This window comes from Erythranthe guttata, chromosome 14, assembly GCF_056151865.1.
Source record: "Erythranthe guttata isolate IM_541 chromosome 14, IM_541, whole genome shotgun sequence".
NCBI lineage: Eukaryota > Viridiplantae > Streptophyta > Magnoliopsida > Lamiales > Phrymaceae > Erythranthe > Erythranthe guttata.
The window spans coordinates 13,740,293-13,761,626 of NC_142546.1; the positions used below are offsets into that span (position 1 = coordinate 13,740,293).

Consider the following 21,334-nt stretch of genomic DNA (forward strand, 5'->3'; position numbering starts at 1 on the left):
GTGGATCTTTATTGGTATTTCATTATATAAAAAATAGGGTAATAATTAATAAAAATAAAATTAAAAAGATGGTACTAGATTTAATTAGGGTTTTTCTTTCTTATATACAATATACAAAATATTTAAAGGTACATATTATTAGTGAAATGATCAAGGTTGTAAAAATCGGTAATCGGGTCCGACTCGGTCAGGCACCGACTCACGATTAATCGATGCGGCGGTGATTAATCGGTGATAAATCGGAAATAAATCGGTTTTTAAAATTTAATATAATATATTTGTAGATATTATTTATAAATACTCAAAACATAGATAAAATATATTTAAACATAGATAAAACATATTTAAACATAGTTATATCTCCATCATGTATATATTCTAATAACATAATAAAAGTTTAATAATAATAAGATCATAATACATAAATATCCTTATAAAATATAAATAAAAAGGCAATTTTTTTTGAATTTACATACATTCTTGGCATACATCATTAGTTCTTTAACAATAATAATTAACATAAACAAAATAAAGCATAAACTCCTTTTTTTTTTTTTTTTTTAATTCCAACTTTTATTTTGATTTATAAAAAAAAAAAAAAAAAACCGATTTTTGACCGATTTTTTCCACCGAAGTTTGACCCGCCTTAAAGGTTTCACCGCCTCGGACCGCCTCAGACCGCCTCGGACCTCCTCAAACCGCCTCAAACCACCTCACAGACAAAAAACCGATTTTTCAAACCTTTACACTAAATTCGTAAAGGTTTTGGACCGCCTCCGCCTAGGCGACCGATTAATCGGCCGCCTCGGCCGATTTTTAGAACACTGGAAATGATTATTAAAAAATAAGCTAAATTATTATAATTAATAAACCTTTTAACCTAGTTAATACAGACAAACACTCTTTAAACCTGGGATTCTCTCTCTATACGTCAAAACAAAGTCTCTCTCTCTCTCTCTTTCTCTCTCATCCTATACACACACACACATTTCATCACCATGGGAGAGCACATGTGACTGTGTTTGACAAGTGACGACTACCCGTGCCACGTCAGCAACCCGCATGCCCTTACTTCCTCTCTCTCTCTCTCTCTCTCTCTCTATCTATTCCCCCCACTCTCTCTCTCTAGAAAAAAAAAAGAAAAAAGAAAAAAACTCACAAGCATCTACTTGAATTCTTTAATAATACAGAAGAGGATTTATGCAAACGGAAGAAAGAAAAGAGAAAAACAAAAAGCCCCACATCAAGTTTCCGATTTACCCATATATATATACCACTAATATATACATACACATATATATACACAAAAATCCCAATCGTTTCATCATCCCCAAAGAGCTGTCTTTTTTATTTTTTTTGGGGGGGTATATATAAGTATAAGATATATACGTACAGGTACAGCTACCGTTCTTGAGTGTACAGTATACAGTGATGTAAAAGCTACAAAAAAAAAAAAGAAGATTGCATTTTTATTTGTCTTTTAATTGATGGGAGTGTAGATGGGTTCACTTGAAACTGGGTTTCCATCGAAGAGGAACAATTATTACAGTAACAACAATGGATTTTCAGGGCAAAGGAGCAGATCAAGATTTACAAGATTGGTTTTTTTCAAGAGAGTTGACTATCTGCAGTTGATTTGTGGTGTTGCTACTTTGTTCTTCTTTGTTTTCCTTTTCCAGGTTTTCTTCTTGCCCGGGGAAGATGGTAATAATAATAATAAATCTGGTAATAATAAAATCAATGATTTAGTTGGGGGAAATGGGGGAGCAGTTTTTGATGAGCTGTTGTTCTTGAAAGAGTTGGATTTTGGTGAAGATTTAAAGTTTGAGCCTTTGAGAATCTCGGAAAAGTTTCGAAAGAATGGCGATTTGTCGAAAATGGTTGCGAGATTTGGGTATAGGAAACCAAAGATTGCCCTGGTTAGTTTTTTTGTGTTGGTTTATTTGAATTTCAGTAATTAAATTATGAGTTTTTGGGTTCGATTATTTTGTTCGAAGTTTGGTTAGTGTTTGTTTTACGTGTGTTCTGAATTTCTTAGTTGGATTTTTGTTTCGAGTAGTAGCGTTAAAAGTGTGTGTTTGAAATGTGGGTGTAGGTTTTCGCAGATCTAGTAGTTGATCATCATCAAATACTCATGGTTACTGTAGCTACTGCATTGCTCGAGATTGGATACGAAATTGAGGTGATTTACCAATCAATTATTTGCAATTAATTTTTTATATTTTTTGTAAATTGAAATTTTGCTGAGATACCGATGTGTGACCGGCTGGCTCAAGGTAATTAATTGTTTTTGAGTTGATTAGATCGATACTTTCGAAATGCTGAAATATGAGTTACGAGCATTGTGGTGTATTTAATTGTTGCTAGAAATTGGAAAAATCATCGGTGCAATTTGTTCTGAATTTTTTTTAAAATTGAAATTTTGCTGAGATAAATATGTGTGTTCGACTCAAGGTAATTAATTATCTTTGAGTTGATTAGATCGACACTTTCGAAATGCTGAAATATGAGTTACGAGCATTGTAGTGTATTTAATTGTTGCTAGAAATCGGAAAATCGTCGGTGAAATTTGGTCTGAAATGCTGTTATTTTGCAGGTATTCTCAACGGAAAATGGGCCCACACAGGCTACCTGGAGAGAGATAGGAGTTCCAATTAGTGTTATCGCCACATCAGACGAGAACATCAACTGCAGCGTCGATTGGCTAAAGTATAATACCACCCTTCGTTTTTTCCGATGGATAAATTTGTTTACTTAGTTTTCTTTTTAATCGAATGAATCGCTTGTTTTTCCCTTATTATATATCCAATTCAACCACTGAAGCTCGAAATTCCGATTTAGCTACACTCCATAATATATATTCTAATTTTGTGTTTCTGTCCGCAGCTATGATGGCATACTCGTAAATTCACTTAAATCCGTGGGTTTGTTGTCTTGGTAAGCAAACATCATTTCGTTTTGTAAACCATCAAATACCCTCGATTTATTGATGATATAATATTTTTTTCCGATAAAATAAAAGGTTTTACTTGTTACAGTCTAATGCAGGAACCTTTTAAGAATATTCCTCTCGTTTGGACGATCCACGAACATACACTCGCCTCTCGAATGAGAACATACGTTTCGAGTGGGCAGAGTGAGCTTGTAGATACCTGGAAAAGATTCTTCTCTCGAGCCACTGTTGTCGTCTTCCCAAACTATATTCTGCCGGTAAATTGCTGTCTTACTTTTTTGGTTTAAAATATTATTTATTCTTAGGCCTCGTTTGATTGATCAAAATTCGCCATCATTGATTAATTTTTTAATTAATCACGACGTATCATCTCACCAGCCAAACGAGGCCTGAAGGAAATACATTTATTTTCTGGTTATCATCTAACGAACAAATTTATATACAATTCAGATTGAATATTCGGTATGTGATCCTGGAAACTACTTTGTCGTACCGGGATCTCCAGAAGAAGCTTGGAAAGCCGATAAACAATTGGCTTTGCCGAATAATAATAATTTACGTTCTGAGCTGGATTTCGGACAAGACGATTTTGTTATTGCAGTTGTGGGAAGTCAACTGTCGTACAAAGGTGTTTGGCTCGAACACGCCTTTGTATTACAGGCTTTATATCCGATTCTTACACACTTCGAAGATTCTAGTTCCCGTTTTAGAATCATCGTCTCAGGTGGCGATTCCACCAGCAACTATAGTACCACTTTGGAGGTGAGACGAATTTATACAATCTTTAAGTAATTTTAATATTTTTTTTTTGTAAATTATTATTTCTTGCATGCTTATGTATGAGATTTTGTGCCGACAGACAATTGCTCTGAAATTGGGATATCCAAACGAAACGGTGAAGCGTGTCACTGCCGACAGAAACACAAACACTGTAATAAATACTGCCGATCTTGTAATATACGGTTCCTTCCTCGACGAGCATTCTTTTCCAGATATTTTGCTAAAAGCCATGTCTCTCGGAAAACCAATCCTCGCCCCAGATTTACCAGGAATACGAAAATATGTACGTATCTTTAGCGCGCACACACACACACACGTATATATATATATATATATATATATATATATATATATATATATATATATATATATATATATATATATATATATATATTAATGAAATTCTCTTATAATGAGTACAAACTAACGGGATTCGCAAAAATCTTAGATTAGTGACAAGATCAACGGCTATCTTTTCCCGAAGGAGGATATGAGGGTTTTAACTCAGATCATGTTTCGAATGGTCTCAAACGGAAAACTCTCACTTATTGCAAGAAATGCAGCTTCGATCGGAAAAATTAGAGCTAAAAACTTTATGGTATCGGAAAGTGTCGAAGGATATGCTTTCCTATTGGAGAATATTCTCTCGCTCCCGTCTGAAGTTGCTATTCCCATGGCTGCCAAAAGCATTCCCACGAAACTTAAATCTGAATGGAGATGGCATCTTTTTGATGCTATAAAAGATACCAATTCTCCGAGAAAAACGAGCATGGATTTTTTAGACAAGATTGAGAAGCAGTTCAATCGCACTAATGGAGAGAACTCTGTGGCTTCGATTGGATCAAATGATACGTTTTTGTATACTATTTGGGAAGAGCAAAAGTATTTAGATATGGCTAATTTGAGAAAACGAAAAGAGGATGAAGAAGTAAGTTTTTTTCATTCTTTTTTTATTTTTTTATTTTTTATAAGAGATGAAGTATGAAATAATATGGGGCTGATGGCAGTTGAAGGAGAGAACCGATCAACCACGAGGAACGTGGGATGAAGTGTATCGAAGTGTGAGAAGGTTAGATCGGTCATTACACGAAAGAGACGAAGGAGAACTTGAGAGAACAGGGCAACCACTATGTATTTACGAACCGTACTTTGGAGTGGGAACTTGGCCGTTTTTGCACAATGTTTCACTATACAGAGGGCTTGGGCTAGTGAGTACTCTCTCTCTCTCTCTCTCTCATTATCTCTCTCTCTCTCATTATCTCTCTCTCTCTCATTATCTCTCTCTCTCTCTCTCTCTCTCTCTCTCTCTCTCTCTCTCTCTCTCTCTCTCTCTCTCTCTCTCTCTCTCTCTCTCTCTCTCTCTCTCTCTCTCTCTCTCTCTCTCTCTCTCTCTCTCTCTCTCTCTCTCTCTCTCTCTCTCTCTCTCTCTAAATTTGATGCAATATATATGAACTGGATTTTGTAGTCGACGAAAGGTCGAAGACCGGGAGCTGATGACGTGGACGCACCTTCTCGCCTCCCGTTATTAAATAATGGCTACTACAGAGACGTATTAGGAGAATATGGTGCCTTCTTTGCAATTGCTAATCGAATTGATCGAATACATAAAAACGCTTGGATCGGATTTCAATCTTGGAGAGCTACAGCCAGAACGGTATATATACAATTTCTTCTATCTCTACATTTTTCTCTCAACCATAATATTTACTATCTCTCGTTCCATTCTTAATTTTGCATGAATTATTAAATCCAATTTTATTTTTTGTTAACAGAAATCTTTGTCGAAGATTGCTGAACAATCTTTGTTAGATGCCATCGAAGCAAGAAAGCATGGAGACACTTTATACTTCTGGGCCCGCCTTGATACGGACCCGAGAAATCCGTTGAAAAAGGATTTCTGGTCTTTTTGTGATGCTATTAATGCTGGGAATTGCCAGTAAGTTTTGCCCTTTTCGATTCGATCAAATTTTTATTTTTTATATAAAAAATAATTGTCTATTAATATTATTGATTTATAAATGGGAAAAATATAGTTTTTGTCCCTCAAGTTTGCACCGATTTCACATTTAGTCCCTCATGTTTCAAAAATTTAATAGTTTTAGTCGTTTCTGTCAATTTTCCGTTAGTAGTAACGGAATCAAGCGTGTGTACATCACTGACGGACTAATGGTAAATTGACGGAAATGACCAAAAGTGTTAATTAATGAAACATGAGGGACCAAATGTGGAATCAGTGCAAACTTGAGGGATGGAAACTGTAATTTTCCCATTTATAAATTCAATTTGCTATTGCTCAAATTTCGGAAAGGCGAGTAGCTTCATCTCTTTTAATCTTCACTGCAATTCCGAATTATTACGAATATTTATTTTTGTGTGGATTTTTAGGTTTGTTTTTTCGGAGACGCTGAAAGAGATGTATGGTGTAAAGCATAACTTGAGTTCTCTTCCGGCGATGCCTACGGATGAAGGCGGCACTTGGTCCGTTACGAATTCTTGGGTTTTACCCACTAAGTCGTTTGTCGAGTTTGTTATGTTTTCGAGGTTTTTAATCTTCTAACACCTTTTTTTTTACGAGTTGCCACTTTTATGCCCACTACTAAGGCTTTATTTTTGCAAATATAATTCTCAAACGAGCAAATCTTTTCTTCGTTCGTAGAATGTTCGTTGACGCACTCGATACACAATTTTATTACGATCACCAAAAGAACGGGCATTGTCACCTCAGTTTATCCAAGGTACCCTTATTTCTCTCTCTCTCTCTCTCTCTCTCTCTGCAAATTTTCTTTTCTTTTTTGAAAATATATAAAAACATGATGGAGCAGGACAAGCATTGCTACTCTCGTTTACTCGAGTTACTAGTAAACGTTTGGGCGTACCACAGCGGAAGAAGGGTGGTGTACGTGGACCCCACGACAGGTGTTATGCAAGAACAGCATAACCTAAGAAGCAGAAGAGGTCAAATGTGGATTAAGTGGTTCCAATTCGCCACTCTTAAAAACATGGACGAAGACTTGGCTGAAGAATTCGACTCCGACCACTCCAAAAATCGGAGGCTATGGCCATTAACTGGCGAGATATATTGGCACGGCATTTTCGAAAAAGAGAGAAATATGAGAAATAGAGAAAAAGAAAAGAAGAGGCAACAAAGTAAAGATAAAATGCAACGAATGAGGAAACGAACCCACCAAAAGGCCTTGGGTAGGTACGTGAAGCCTGTTGTAGAGGATTCCAACTCGACTTATCTTGCAGCCAAGCTTCTGAGGTAGCACTAATTTTTCGATACTAATTAATCACCTTGATTTTTTCTTTCGGGGAGTACCATTTTTTAATTTTTACTCGAGAATGGATGCTTAGGATTGTGATTTGTATTTGAGATGTATCTAGTTTGCATTCGTTCTTTTTTTTCGATTTTTCCAGGGTTCTGTAGAGTATACCATTTTCTATCTTCCTTTTTTTTTTTTTTTTTTTTTTTTTTTTTAAATTTTTTTAATTATTATTATTATTAATTACATGTAAATGGTAGCTGGTAGACAACAGTTCTATCATGTGAAACTCTGCTATTTGAGATCTGGTAATGAATTTATTATTACATGCAAAGCTGGCTGTAGTTTGGTGGCTGTTTTGGCAGTGAATTTTTATTATAAAGACATTAATTATATAGTAATTTTCTATCGAGCCATATCCTTATTCCGAAACGAGGCATGAACAAAAATGAACCGCATTGTATCAAATGGAAGTAATTTTACGCCCGTAAAGACATTAATAAAAAATTCAACTCTTTGAAAGTCGAGAATAAGTGAATTAACATTTTTCTTAAGCTAAGATTTCATACAAAATTTGCTACAAGCATAGTACGCCCGTCAAGTGCCACCTCGTCGTTTCCTTGTACTAGAAATAAGGACCGGATTTTTGCTCAAGACAATAACCTCGAATTTCCACTTCTAACTTCTTGTAATTAAATTCTTGGAGCTGCATCATATGCAAATAAGGAATTAAATTGGAAAAAAGGGAAATAAATAAATAAATAAATAGAGGAAAGAGTTGTGATATAAGATGTTTAATCCTACCTCCACCAATCGTAGCTTCAGGAAGTCGTTCGATGGAGTACCTATGCTGGGCGATATACATAATTGGTACACCGGGTATCTGAATATCAAACCCCCCGTAAATATTGTCAGATTTTGACTTTACGAAATGAAGTGGCAGTACGTAGTTTTTAAATAGGAAATTTATCATACCTTTCTAATCCTCCTCTTCAAATCTCGATCACAAGTTGCAACAATGTAGCACTTGTGCTGTTTTATGTAGTCACGATGGAAGTAGATAAGATTAGTTTATTACACATTCTATTCATAATGGGCAAATAACTCTCTGATTCACTTTCTAGAAAGTTTGACTCGATCATTTGACTTGGAAAGTTTGACTCGATCATTTGACTTAGTCTTACCTGTGTAACCCTATCGACAAGACAGTCATCAGCATATGTACCCTTGTGAGTACACGGAAGTCTTTCGAACCGAGGATCCTTGGCAATTCTGTTTAGATAAAAACGTAATAAAAGGAAACAGAAACAGATTAGTAACTGTGACGGAAATAAAAAATTAAATTCAAACAAAATATTTTCCAGCATAAAAGAATTCATGTTTCACCAACAAGAAAGAGTATTGGAAACTTTCAAGAAAATGCTACAGGGTTAATTTCTTTTATCCATTCAAATTGATCAATAAATACAAGGTAGAATATATATTATCTATTTATCGTAGCAAAAGGTTCTAAGAACATGCCTGAGAGCAACTCGGTATCTTTGACCCAACTTCTCAAGCTCAGCCATAACACAGTCTGTGATACATGGGGTGCCTAGAATCGAACAAATTATAAGTCAAAATACACTTAAACAGTCTTGATAACGCAAAAAAAAGGAATATTGCAGTATGATAATTAAAGAAGTATGGAAAGATTCGAAACGAAGATTAACAGAATTATCAGATTATAAGTTTGATTATATCTTCAACCCTAAGATTCTTAGTGTGTGATTAGGGTGGGTAACTTTTCTACATGAGAAAATTGAATTCGGAAGAACAATTCTATGAAGATGGTGAAGATTATCCCAGCAGTAACCGGTTTTCTGATAACCGAAAATTCTAAAAGATGATGAGCTGGTGAAAAAAACATAAGCACTAAAAGGGGGTACTCGAAATTTTCTTGAAAAAAACGTAACTTACATTTTGCATATAAGCAGTCCATCATCCCTTTCTCCAAATCCAACTGCACATGATTCGAACGTTTAAAAAGACAAAAAAAAAACACAGGAAATTGTTAGGCACGTAGTAGATGCAAACTTAATTGTTTCAAAAGTTACATAAAACATGTTAATTGACTAATAATTTAGCATAAAACAAAAATCGACCGAAAGAAATTTAGAGCACTCACTTTATTTTGGATGGAGAAATTAATAAAGTTAGTATCCACCAAAACTCGATATGGCGGCCCCAAAGCAGTGTTGTGCTTGAAGAAAAGCGCAGATGAAACTTGTGGTCTGCATTTCCAAACAAATTAGCTCTTATCAACTTCAACACACACACACACACACACACACACACACACACACACACACACACACACACACACACACACACACCATGTGATTAAATTCCTTCATCATTGGAATTTGTGGTCCGCATTACCAAACAAATAGCTCATATCAACTTCAACACACACACATACACACACACAATGTGATTAAATTCCTTCATCATTCAAAAGATTAAAAAAAAAAGAGCAGCCCGGACAAAATTCAACAGTAACAAATCGAAATGCAACATACGAACAACCCATTACAAAAGCCCAAATGCATACAAAGGAAAAAAAAAACAGGAGTACTTACACATTTCTGGGGAGGTTTTCCTTGGTTAAATCTTTCTTATTAGGGTTTAAGACTTCCTCTTTGTATCTGCAACGGAATTCAACGAAATTAAAATCTGCCCCAATCACGAGCCCATGTATATACAAGGAATGGATACGAATCGAACGAGGGAAAAAAACAAACAGAGCTTACTGTTTAATGGCTTTATGGGAGACGAGTTTCTTCATGACGGCGAATTTGGCGGTTCTCTTCGCTTTTCCCATCCTGAAATCAATTCCTAGAAAAAAATTCAGATTTTCAATTGAAATCAAGACCTAATTATTCAATTGAGAATTATTGGGGCTCAGTTATCTTATGACCTAATATGAGAGTGCAGGTATATAGTCGGCTGTTTTTAGGCCCAATTCCGACCGTATTACTATTCAGTGACACGTGGACGGTGAGATTTAATCGGGGTATAACATCAAGTAATAAAGCATCATTAATAAATAAATACTTTAGATGTTACAATTATAAAAAAAAAAAAAAAGAATTATAGAAAATATAGTCCCACCAATTTGATTCTTTGTGTTTATGGAATTAAAAAAAAAAATCACTCGATATTCAATTAACAAAAATTACTAATAAACATATGCTAAAAATTAAGTTACTCATGCTCGATTAGTAGTGCTAATCAAAGATTAGTAGTGCTAATCAAATCATACTCAAATATATATATATTTTAGGGTAAATGAGTGATAACCCCCTACTTTTGAAAATATATATGAGGAGGTCCAATGTTTTTTTCTGTCCTAGCCAAAAACCCAAATTTTGATCTTAATTAGGTAGACCCCTGGACATAGTGATGTGACTATTGTACCCCTAATGGGCCGTTGTTATGAAATAAGGCCACATACCCTAACTTCTCTCCACCGAAACCCTAACTTCTCCCCATCCCCCTCAAAGCGCAGCTCACGCTGTGTTAGGTACAAGTTCTTTCCAAAACAGCCATGGATTCGTAGAAACACAAGAACAACTGGAAATGAGAATTAAAATGTATATTGATAGAAGAACGACTCAGTTCCCTTTTCCAGTGTTCATCCAATTTATCCAAGGTCTGGTGGTAACACCAACTGAAAACAAGCACCAAAGTACAGCCACTGATCGGAACCCTGGATCTGACCCCAAAACCTCACTCTGAGTTGACTCACCAACACATGCACAGTCAACTCGGTGATAACTCACCCTCTCCACTCAGCACAAACCCGGTTTTCTGCAAACTCAACACCAAAACCCTCACAGCAGAGGATTAAGGTCAGAAATGGACAGGTTTGAATAAAAGGTGAATCATACCTATCTCTCTCTCTCACCACAGTATATATATATACACACAGTTTCAACGGTCCTCAGCATTAATTGTGCTGCGACGGCAAGGACACCCATTGTCCGGCAAGACCTGCGACGGTGTTGCCGGAAAACGACAAGGGGTGACGAAATACTGTAGAGAGAGGGGGGGACAGGAGAGGAGAGAGGGAACGGTGCAGCAGTAGAATGCTGCTAGGGTTGAGTGTGGTAAGAGGAAAGGGGAAGAATGGAGGGCTCAGATTGAAGCCCTAGAATAGACGGTTCAGATCATAGGTTGACTGGATCAGTGGGCTTAAGTACTGTTGGGCCCGAATTCACGAGTTGGGCTGTGAATAAATAAGTTATTGGCCCAGATCACGACAGATCATTTTATTTGGGCTCAATACTTAACAATTCTCCACCTGAGACCAATAAAAGGATTAGTATGAAACACACTTAATGGACTGGGATCATCATTGCCGTAACTGTGAATCTTAAACACTAATCACACAGATTGTAGTAGAAGGTTCACACAGTATTTTTTCCACAAAGGAGGTAATCACCAAGATAAAACCAACACTTAACATCACATAGAAGTTAAGACAAAACAAATAAAGCAAGCAATCACACAGAAAGCATCAACAGGCTTGCACAAAGCAAGCAGACAAACACATGTCTGTTTTAATCAGGTTTTGAGACAATGTTCAAGATTCTCAAACATGATCTCAATTTTTCCACAGGCAGGCACTTAGTGCCCATGTCAGCAGGGTTGAATTCAGAAGGAATTTTCTCCAGGTCTATCTCACCTTTTTTCACCACTTTCCGGATGAAGTGGTATTTGATCTCAATGTGTTTGGTTCTGTCATGAAAGACAGGGTTCTTGCACAATTGTATACCTGATTGGCTGTCAGAGAAAACAACAACTTTACCTTTCAAGAAGCCAATTTCTGAGAGCAGCCCTTTCAACCAGAGAGATTCTTTTATAGCCTCTGTGGCTGCAATGTATTCAGCCTCTGTGGTAGAAAGGGCTACAATGTTTTGAAGTTGAGATTTCCAGCAAATACAAGAGCCACACAAAGTAAACACATAAGATGTGGTGGACTTCCTATTATCTCTGTTATTAGCATAATTAGAATCCACATAACCACATAAGACAATTCCTTTTTCACACCTAGAAAATTCAATCCCTGTTCTAGCAGATCCTCTTAGATATCTCATTAACCATTTCACAGCCTCCCAATGAGGCATGCCAGGATTAGCCATATATCTACTCAAACAGCTAACAACATATGCAATGTCAGGCCTAGTACTTACCATTAAATACATTATAGAACCAATTGCATTTGCATAAGGAACAGATTTCATATCACAGATTTCAGGTTCAGTCTCTGGGGACTGTTCCTTACTTAGCAAGAAATGAGCAGCTAGAGGCACATACACAGACTTGGCATTTTTCATGGCAAATTTATCTAAGATCTTTTCAACATAGGCAGATTGGTTCAGAAACAAAGAACAATCTTTCCTATTCCTGATTATGTCCATTCCCAGAATTCTCTTAGAGTCACTCAGAAATTTCATGTCAAAGTTTTCACTTAAGCATTTATTAACATGATCAATAGCCTTTAAACAGGGACTAGCAATAAGCATATCATCAACATAGATCAATAGGAACACAGGAGATTGACAGTCATCTTTGAAATACAAGCAAGGATCAAATTCACTTCTTTTAAATTTCAAAGAGAGCATGCAAGAGTCAAATTTTTTGTTCCACTGCCTAGGAGACTGTTCAAGGCCATACAGAGACTTCTTCAACAAACAGACATAATCAGGTTTATCATAATCAACAAAGCCTTCGGGTTGAGACATGAAAATTTTCTTATCAAGATCACCATGCAAGAAAGCAGTTTTAACATCCATTTGCTTAAGTTCCCAATCAAAATGAGCAACTAAGGCAAGCAAAATTCTGACAGTGGTGAATTTAACAACAGGAGCAAAGATTTCAGTATAGTCTATACCCTCTCTTTGTGTAAAACCTTTAGCTACAAGCCTAGCTTTATATCTAACAGAATCAGATTCATGCTTAACTCTAAACAACCATTTGCATTCAATCAAAGAGCACTTAGCAGGTTTTGGGACAAGAGTCCAAGTATGATTGACATGCAGAGAGTTAATTTCTTCTTTCATAGCAGATAACCACATAGCAGAATCTGGAGATTTTAAAGCATCTTTGTAGCACTTAGGTTCATTCCCATCTAAAGCATCAAACACATTGAACACAAAAGATGCAAGCTGAAAATTATCAAGATGATGAGGTTTCCTAATTTCTCTTCTAGGTCTATCCCTAGCAAGCTGATAATCATGCAAATCATCAATTTCAGGCAAATCAGACTCAACATTTTGATCAAACACATTTTCAGGCACAAAAGATGAATCATCATCATCAACAATATCAATTTCCTCACTCTCAAGAGGAGATTTCTCCACCTCAATTGGAGCAGAGGGGGGAACAATAAATGAAGGCACATGCAAACAAGGATATTCATTTTCATTGAAAACAACATTTCTACTGATGATTGTTTTAAAACCATTTTCATTCTTTAGCCAACATCTATATCCCTTTACCCCTTCAGGATATCCAATAAAAACACATTTTAAGGACCTAGGTTCTAATTTATCAGATTTATGGTGAACAAAAGCAGTACAACCAAAAACTCTCAAATTAGACAAATCAGCTGGTTTCCCAGTCCACATAGATTCAGGCAAATTTCCAGACAAAGGCACAGATGGAGATCTGTTAATCACATAAGCAGCTGTTAAGAAAGCTTCACCCCAAAACACTTTAGGCAAACCAGATGCATGCAACATGGATCTAACCCTATCCAATAATGTTCTATTCATTCTTTCAGCTATGCCATTCTGTTGAGGGGTATATGCAACAGTTCTATGTCTTCTAATGCCAAATTCAGCACACAAAGAATCAAATTCATGATTACAAAATTCAGTGCCATTATCAGTTCTAAGAGTCCTAAGTTTCTTGTTTGTTTGATTTTCAATAAAGGTTTTCCAAGATTTGAACTTATCAAAAACATCAGACTTTTGCACAAGTAAGAAAACAAACACTTTTCTTGAAAAATCATCAACAACAGACAAGAAATACTTGTTTCCACCAGGTGTGGAGACAGGTGCAGGACCCCAAACATCTGCATGAACATATTCAAGGATCTCTGTGCACTTAGATGTATTAGGGACAGAGGATTTAGGGAATTTCATTTTAGACTGTTTACCCATAACACAAGAATCACACAAGGGCATATCAACAACAATGTCATCACTCAGATAGTTGTTTTTATGCAAAATTCCTAGTCCTTTACTACTGATGTGGCCTAATCTTCTATGCCAAAGATCAGTCATGTCATGCTGGACAGAATTAACATGTGAAACAGATAATGCAGATGCAACATACATATTATGCATTCTAACAGCCTTAAAGGAAAGCAAACCATCATGCATAATGTTCATGACCCCATCACCCCAAGTACCCTTATACCCAGAATCCTCCAAGACAGCACAAGACATCAAATTGCTACTCAGTTTAGGAACATGTCTCACATTTTTCAATTTAAGCACATAACCAGATTGAAATTTCAGACAAACAGTTCCTATACCTAGCACATGTCTTTTACTGCTATCAGCCATAGACACAGAGCCATTTTTTAATTCAACATAGGAGGTGAACATGCTTCTATGGGGTGTCATGTGATTAGAGCAGGCAGAATCCATTAACCAGTCATTATCAGTCAAAGATGCAGACACAGAATTCACAAAGTCAAGATACTCATCAGTAATCATAAACACATCACCCATGTTCTCAGCAACTTGATTAGCCTGTTCATTATTAGACTTATTGTCTTTCTTAGGTTCAGAACACCTATTTGCATAGTGACCAGACTTACCACAGTTGTAACACTTCCTATGTTTGAGCTTATTCTTACTCCCTACTTTACCCTTATCAGATTTTTGAAAATTTTGGTTACTGGAGGAAGAAGCCTTATTTGAAAACTTGTTTTTAGGCTTGTTTTTCACAAAGTTAACATCACCCAAAGACTTGCTGTTTTTGGTGGTTTTCAAATCAAGTTCCTTACTCTTTAAATCATTTATCACAGTGTCTAGAGTCACTTTGTCTCTGCCATACTTGATTGCAGATTTGACATCACTGTAAGAGTCTGGAATAGCATTTAGAAGGACAATGGGGGTATATTCATCAATATTTTTGTCCCTAGTCAACTTAATATCTTGCACAAGTTTTGTAAAAACATCAAGATTTTCATCTATATCTTTGTGCAAGTCAAGTTTAAATCTAAAAAACTTTTCCAGTAAAAACATTTTTGAGGGTAAAGAGGTTTCAGTATAGAGCTCTTCTAACTTATCCCACAATTCCTTAGCAGTATCAGTTTACCTATCTTTCTAATCACAGAGTCAGATAGGTTCAGAATAATCAGGGAGTAAGCAAGTTCATCAAGATCATCTTTCATTTCCTTAGTGGTTTTATCATCATATGTTTGAGTTATGGCCTTAAAACATTTCTGTTGAACTAAAACACCTTTCATTTTCTGTTTCCATATAGCAAAATCACCCTTGCCATCAAAGGAGGAAACATGATAGGAATTCATTTTCACACAGAGAGAAAGAGAACAATATAAACTAAAAAAAAGGCACACAGGCACACAAGCTGCACACAGACAGCAACAGGAATTGTAAACACACAAGCTGCACACAGACAGCAACAGAAAATGAAACACACAAGCTGCACACAGACAGCAACAGAAAATAAAAAACACACAAGAGATGATCCCAGGTGGCCCAACAGGGAGCCAAGTGTTGCAGAAGGCAACTAAGTAACCAGTCGCAGACTGAGCTATCTCAGGCTACTCCCCTTCCCCAGATTCCTGCGACACTAAGCGGTCCGGACAAGGGAAGTTTGGAGTGGCGAATAGCCTGAGTTGGCCCAGAAATCACACAGGTAACCGGTTGTAAGCTGAGCTGTATCAGACTGCCCCCCTTCCCCAGATTCCTGCGACACTAAGCGGTCCGGACAAGGGAAGTTTGGAGCGGCAGGCAGCCTGAGTTGGCCCAGATCACGGAGAACAGCGGAAGTCAGTTCTGACCACACAAGGTCAACCACAGGTTTTCCAGGATTTTACCCAGAAGCAGAGTGAGTGAGTCACAGTAGTGTAATCCGTAGCACGAGTCTGCAAAGAACAAGTGTCCAACTGATGCTTTGGTACCACTGTTGGGCCCCCGTCGGGATAGCACGAACTCCACATTGGTATAATATTGTCCAGACTGGGCCGGGCCCAACTGGTTTTGCTCTTGAGTTTCCCCAAAAGGCCTCATACCAATGGAGTTACTATCCCCTCCTTATAAAGGATAGATCTTTCCCATATTTAACCGATGTGGGACATTGTTTGCACCTCAACAATCCTCCCCTCGAACAAAGTACCACATAGGTCGGACCACAAAGGACCACCGAGCCTCCCCTCAATTTGCGCCTGGGGCTCACACCATCTTTGTTACAGAGCGCACCGAGCCTCGAACAAAGGAACACCGAGCCTTCCACCTGAAGCTCGTCGAGCCGCCTGCCATTTGCGCACCGGAAGCTCACCATTTTTGTTCGGCACCGAGGATTCGGGAATTTCCACACAGATCCCGGCAATTTCCACCACATGGTTAGGTCTGGGCCATGACTCTGATACCACTATTAGGTACAAGTTCTTTCCAAAACAGCCATGGATCCGTAGAAACACAAGAACAACTGGAAATGAGAATTAAAATGTATATTGATAGAAGAACGGCTCAGTTCCCTTTTCCAGTGTTCATCCAATTTATCCAAGGTCTGGTGGTAACACCAACTGAAAACAAGCACCAAAGTACAGCCACTGATCGGAACCCTGGATCTGACCCCAAAACCTCACTCCGAGTTGACTCACCAACACATGCACAGTCAACTCGGTGATAACTCACCCTCTCCACTCAGCACAAACCCGGTTTTCTGCAAACTCAACACCAAAACCCTCACAGCAGAGGATTAAGGTCAGAAATGGACAGGTTTGAATAAAAGGTGAATCATACCTATCTCTCTCTCTCACCACAGTATATATACACACAGTTTCAACGGTCCTCAGCATTAATTGTGCTGCGACGGCAAGGACACCCATTGTCCGGCAAGACCTGCGACGGTGTTGCCGGAAAACGACAAGGGGTGACGAAGTACTGTAGAGAGAGGGGGGACAGGAGATGAGAGAGGGAACGGTGCAGCAGTAGAATGCTGCTAGGGTTGAGTGTGGTAAGAGGAAAGGGGAAGAATGGAGGGCTCAGATTGAAGCCCTAGAATAGACGGTTCAGATCATAGGTTGACTGGATCAGTGGGCTTAAGTACTGTTGGGCCCGAATTCACGAGTTGGGCTGTGAATAAATAAGTTATTGGCCCAGATCACAACAGATCATTTTATTTGGGCTCAATACTTAACACGCTGTCTCCCCTTCATCTGCTATTTTCTCCCATCTCTCTTCTGTTACGACGTGAATGAATTCATCGAGGAGATCAAAAACCTCACCCTCCAGGCGCCACCATTTCTCTTTCGCGGCGTACACGGCGGTGCTCGATCCACAACCTCTCCCGCCCCTCTCTCCCTCTCTCTAACTCTCTCGCCAGATCTGTCCGATCTATCTTCCATCACCGTGGCTAGGGTCTATGAAGCGATACTAAGAGACGATTAAGAGTGTACACGGATTCAGAGCCATTGTCGAGTCCGTTGCCGCCGCCAAGATCTGAAGCCATCCAGTTGCAGGTTTAGATATTTTCTCTCCTATGTCATATCCCCTTCCCTTTTTATGAATATAAATGGCTTTTACTTTGATTTAGCTCTAGAAAAAATAGAGTCAAAATTGTCCACGAATGATTTGAATAATTTCCTCACGAATGCATTGAACTGATTGAAAACTATGCTAGAGTATGCTGTCGTTAATTTGCTTCTAAATAACATGAATTTATTTTTGGACTATAGGTCATGAATAATGCATAACTATGCTGTACAAAATTTTCATATTTCTTCAATGATTGAAATTGAGGTAGAAGTGGGACTTGGTTGTTATTGTTGCCGATGTAGTCATAAATACGGTATTGTTGACTATGCAGCTTTAGTCTTTGGTATCAGCTGCTTTAGTCTTTGGTGTTCTGCTGGCTCACAAATCGTGTTCCATTTTATGACAACAAATTTCAAATTTATAACAATATATAGTAATATGTAGTAACATTTGCATATGCTTGTGTGTTTTGTTGGTTATTATGAGTTGATTTATAATGTAAATGTTTAAATTGAAATTTATTTTATCACATATCTTGGTGTTTGAAAAACATATGTGCACTAAGTTTACTGCATTTATAAAAAAAAAAAACGAGATCTACTATGTTTTTGAAGATCTGTGAACAATTAATATTAAAAACAAATTCTTTGGATTAATTTGAATTTTTTTATTATAAATCATATGTAATTTATTTTTTGTATTTATTTGAAAATGATCCGAAATGCCTAAAGTGTGAGAACTTTGTTTGTCTGTAATAGAAATTTACTCAGTAGTGGTTACTTAAATGGGTGATTTGAGTCAGGTGAATATACAATTATATCTAGTCATATACAGTCATATGTAGTCATATATTTAGTCTATATGAATATAGTCATATATTATAGTCATATATTACAGTCATATGTAGTCATATATAGTCATATAGTACAGTCATATGTAGTCATATATTTAGTCATATATAGTCATATATTACAGCCATATGTAGTCATATATAGTCATATATTACAGTCATATGTAGTCATATATAGTCATATATTACAGTCATATGTAGTCATATATAGTCATATAGTACAGTCATATGTAGTCATATATAGTCATATATTACAGTCATATGTAGTCATATATAGTCATATATTACAGTCATATGTAGTCATATATAGTCATATATAGTCATATATTACAGTCATATATAGTCATATATTACAGTTATATGTAGTCATATATGTAGTCATGGCTACATATTACTATACATGACTATAGAACTTGTAGTATACTATAGTCATTTGTATTCGATTTCAGTTAAGTAAATTTATCAACCAAAAAAAATGTTTTTTTTTTATTTTTCATGTAATCTAACTCGCATGTTCATTTTGCTCTTTAACTCGTATTTTTTTGTCGCAGGTTTTGCTTTTATTATGCTTTTATGACATGCAGGGAATAAGATGCGATGAAGTGCCTAATGAAGTTGGATGCATGCTACAGTAGTCTAGACTTTATGTCACTATATATTAATATAGATAATTGTATATAACTACAGTCACCTGTAGTAACATATAGTTAGTTATATGTATGCTATAGATTTTTTAATGTGTTCATGTTTGAAGAATATATGCATGTGATTGTATTTTTTTTTTTGTTTGTTAGTTGATTTATAATATCAAGATCTAAATTGTGAATTTTATTTGTTAGTGTAGATGAATTTTGGGGTAAAAAGACAATACATGACTATATATAACTATACCTGACTATTGGACTCTAGTCATGTGTAGTATACTTTCAGTTCAGAAATTTTCCTAAAATTTGAATTAATAAAAAAAAAATTTAAAAATTAAAAAAATTAAAAAAATTAAAAAAAAATTAAAAATTGAAAAAATCGAATATTGAAATAATCGAAATATTAAAAAAATTGAAATATTAAAAAAATTGAAATATTAAAAAATTGAAATATTAAAAAAATCGAAATATTAAAAAAATATATATTTTATAAAAAAATATACTACTAATAAAAAAAGTTGCAAAATATGTACAGGAATAAAAAAAATATTAAATAAAAAATTATGATATATGCAGTATAAAAATATTAAATGCAGGTTCAAAATGATAAATGCAGTTGGTCAAAATGCTGAATGCAGTTGGGCGAAAATTGCAAATAAGGGCACAATAGTACTTTTGCCTCTCCAGGGGTGTATCTCAAAGGAAGACTTTTAGGGGTGGACCTATCCCTATATATTTTCCATATGAGGGGTGTATATCAAATGGACCCTATATTTTAAGGGGAAATATGCAATACCCCTAAAATGGAAAATATTATGTAAAAAACCCATTTGACTTTTTAGACTTTTTTCCCACATCTTTATCTCAATCTTAATTAGTGAGACCCCCTTATTAAGATAAGATAAGACATAATTACCCTTAACAACAGTTTTTTTATTTACCTTCTTCTTTGCCGTTCTCTCTCTCTCTCACGTGAACTCTCTCTCATTCTCTCGTAATCTCTATTTTCTCTCTCGCTTTTTTTATTTTTTCTTCTTCTTCATTACAGATCTGTAAACGATAAACTGATGCCGCTCGCATTCGAGATTTACACCATCGCCGCTGCCTTCCTCCCTCCTTTTCACACCACCGCCATTATCCACTCACCCAACGACCGAGACCACAGCCGCCGTATAGGGTTGTGCCGTCAAGACTTGCTCGGTGTCAAACCTCCCAAAAAACTCATGTTGTCGCCTCCTACACATCACACCACCTCCCTTACGTTATTTTCGATTTTTTTCTTTTCTTTTTCTCTCCAGATCTGAAGTAGCAACATCAACGTGACTATAGTCTGGTTCGAATATGACTATTCGATTTTTTTTTGCTACTTTCTGTGTTTGTGTTCTTGGAAGGTTCTCAGCAACTCAAAATGTCTTTTTGCATTTAAGGTTTATTCTTTCTTTCTTTGTGTGTGACTGTGTGTGTATAAATATGAGAGAGAGCGAGAGCCCATCATCATACGTGATATATATATGTATATAATGATTTATTTTTATTTTTATGTATTTTTTGATTTCTCTTTTTTTTTTCAGATATGAAAGTTGTATTTTCAGATTTGAACAGCAGCAGTAACATGACTATAGACATATTCGAATATGACTATAGTCATATTTATGTATTTTTCGTATATGACTATTGTTGAATATGACGGTAGTCATATTCGAATATGTTCTATCTTCTCGTTTTCAAGTTGACTTCTAATAACTAGATTCAAATTGTGATTTTTTGTGTGGATGTTGATTGGATTGTTTTCGTAAACAATAAGGAATTTTCGTTGTTTTATATAATTTGGTGAACATGACTATACCACACTATATAATCGGAATTGTTAAGTTGAAAAAGTGAAAAACTGCAATATAAAAAAAATATGAATACAGTTAATATAGTCATATATGACTTTTTAACTATAGTCATATTTGGCTTTGTAAATGTCGAGAAAAGAATTTCAATTTTTTGTTTAAAAAAATTAAAAATAAAATTAAAAAAATATTTTTATTAAAAAAATATTAAATAAATAA

General features: G+C 36.1%; 2 protein-coding genes and 1 long non-coding RNA gene across 4 annotated transcripts; 2 read left to right on the forward strand and 1 right to left on the reverse strand.

Annotated features, from left to right (window-relative positions):
* The first annotated feature begins 933 nt into the window (after positions 1–933).
* LOC105956308 (glycosyl transferase family 1 protein) lies at positions 934–7,321 on the forward strand. Of its 2 annotated transcripts, none has more exons than XM_088813494.1 (14): positions 934–1,919; positions 2,096–2,182; positions 2,597–2,709; positions 2,887–2,937; positions 3,039–3,210; positions 3,404–3,715; positions 3,813–4,016; positions 4,182–4,661; positions 4,741–4,941; positions 5,199–5,387; positions 5,506–5,669; positions 6,119–6,274; positions 6,390–6,468; positions 6,556–7,321. In XM_088813494.1, exons 1-14 carry the CDS (start codon positions 1,500–1,502, stop codon positions 6,997–6,999), a joined length of 3,072 nt encoding a protein of 1,023 aa, XP_088669620.1. In that variant the 5' UTR covers positions 934–1,499; the 3' UTR covers positions 7,000–7,321. The 2 variants fall into 2 exon arrangements, 1 of the variants encoding a protein (XP_088669620.1); XR_016029610.1 differs by having other exon boundaries at positions 980–1,919; positions 6,119–6,211.
* A 114-nt stretch (positions 7,322–7,435) lies between these two features.
* On the reverse strand, positions 7,436–9,984 carry LOC105956363 (uncharacterized). The gene is made up of 9 exons (XM_012980215.2): positions 9,789–9,984; positions 9,618–9,683; positions 9,164–9,269; positions 8,956–8,998; positions 8,518–8,590; positions 8,181–8,268; positions 7,972–8,028; positions 7,801–7,879; positions 7,436–7,702 (listed from the first exon to the last, which is right to left on the reverse strand). Exons 1-9 carry the CDS (start codon positions 9,857–9,859, stop codon positions 7,689–7,691), a joined length of 597 nt encoding a protein of 198 aa, XP_012835669.1. The 5' UTR covers positions 9,860–9,984; the 3' UTR covers positions 7,436–7,688.
* Positions 9,985–17,450: 7,466 nt separating this feature from the next.
* On the forward strand, positions 17,451–19,452 carry LOC105956450 (uncharacterized). Its single transcript, XR_016029879.1, has 2 exons — positions 17,451–17,767; positions 19,185–19,452. It is a non-coding gene; the product is annotated as an uncharacterized LOC105956450 (long non-coding RNA).
* The last annotated feature ends 1,882 nt before the right edge of the window (positions 19,453–21,334 follow it).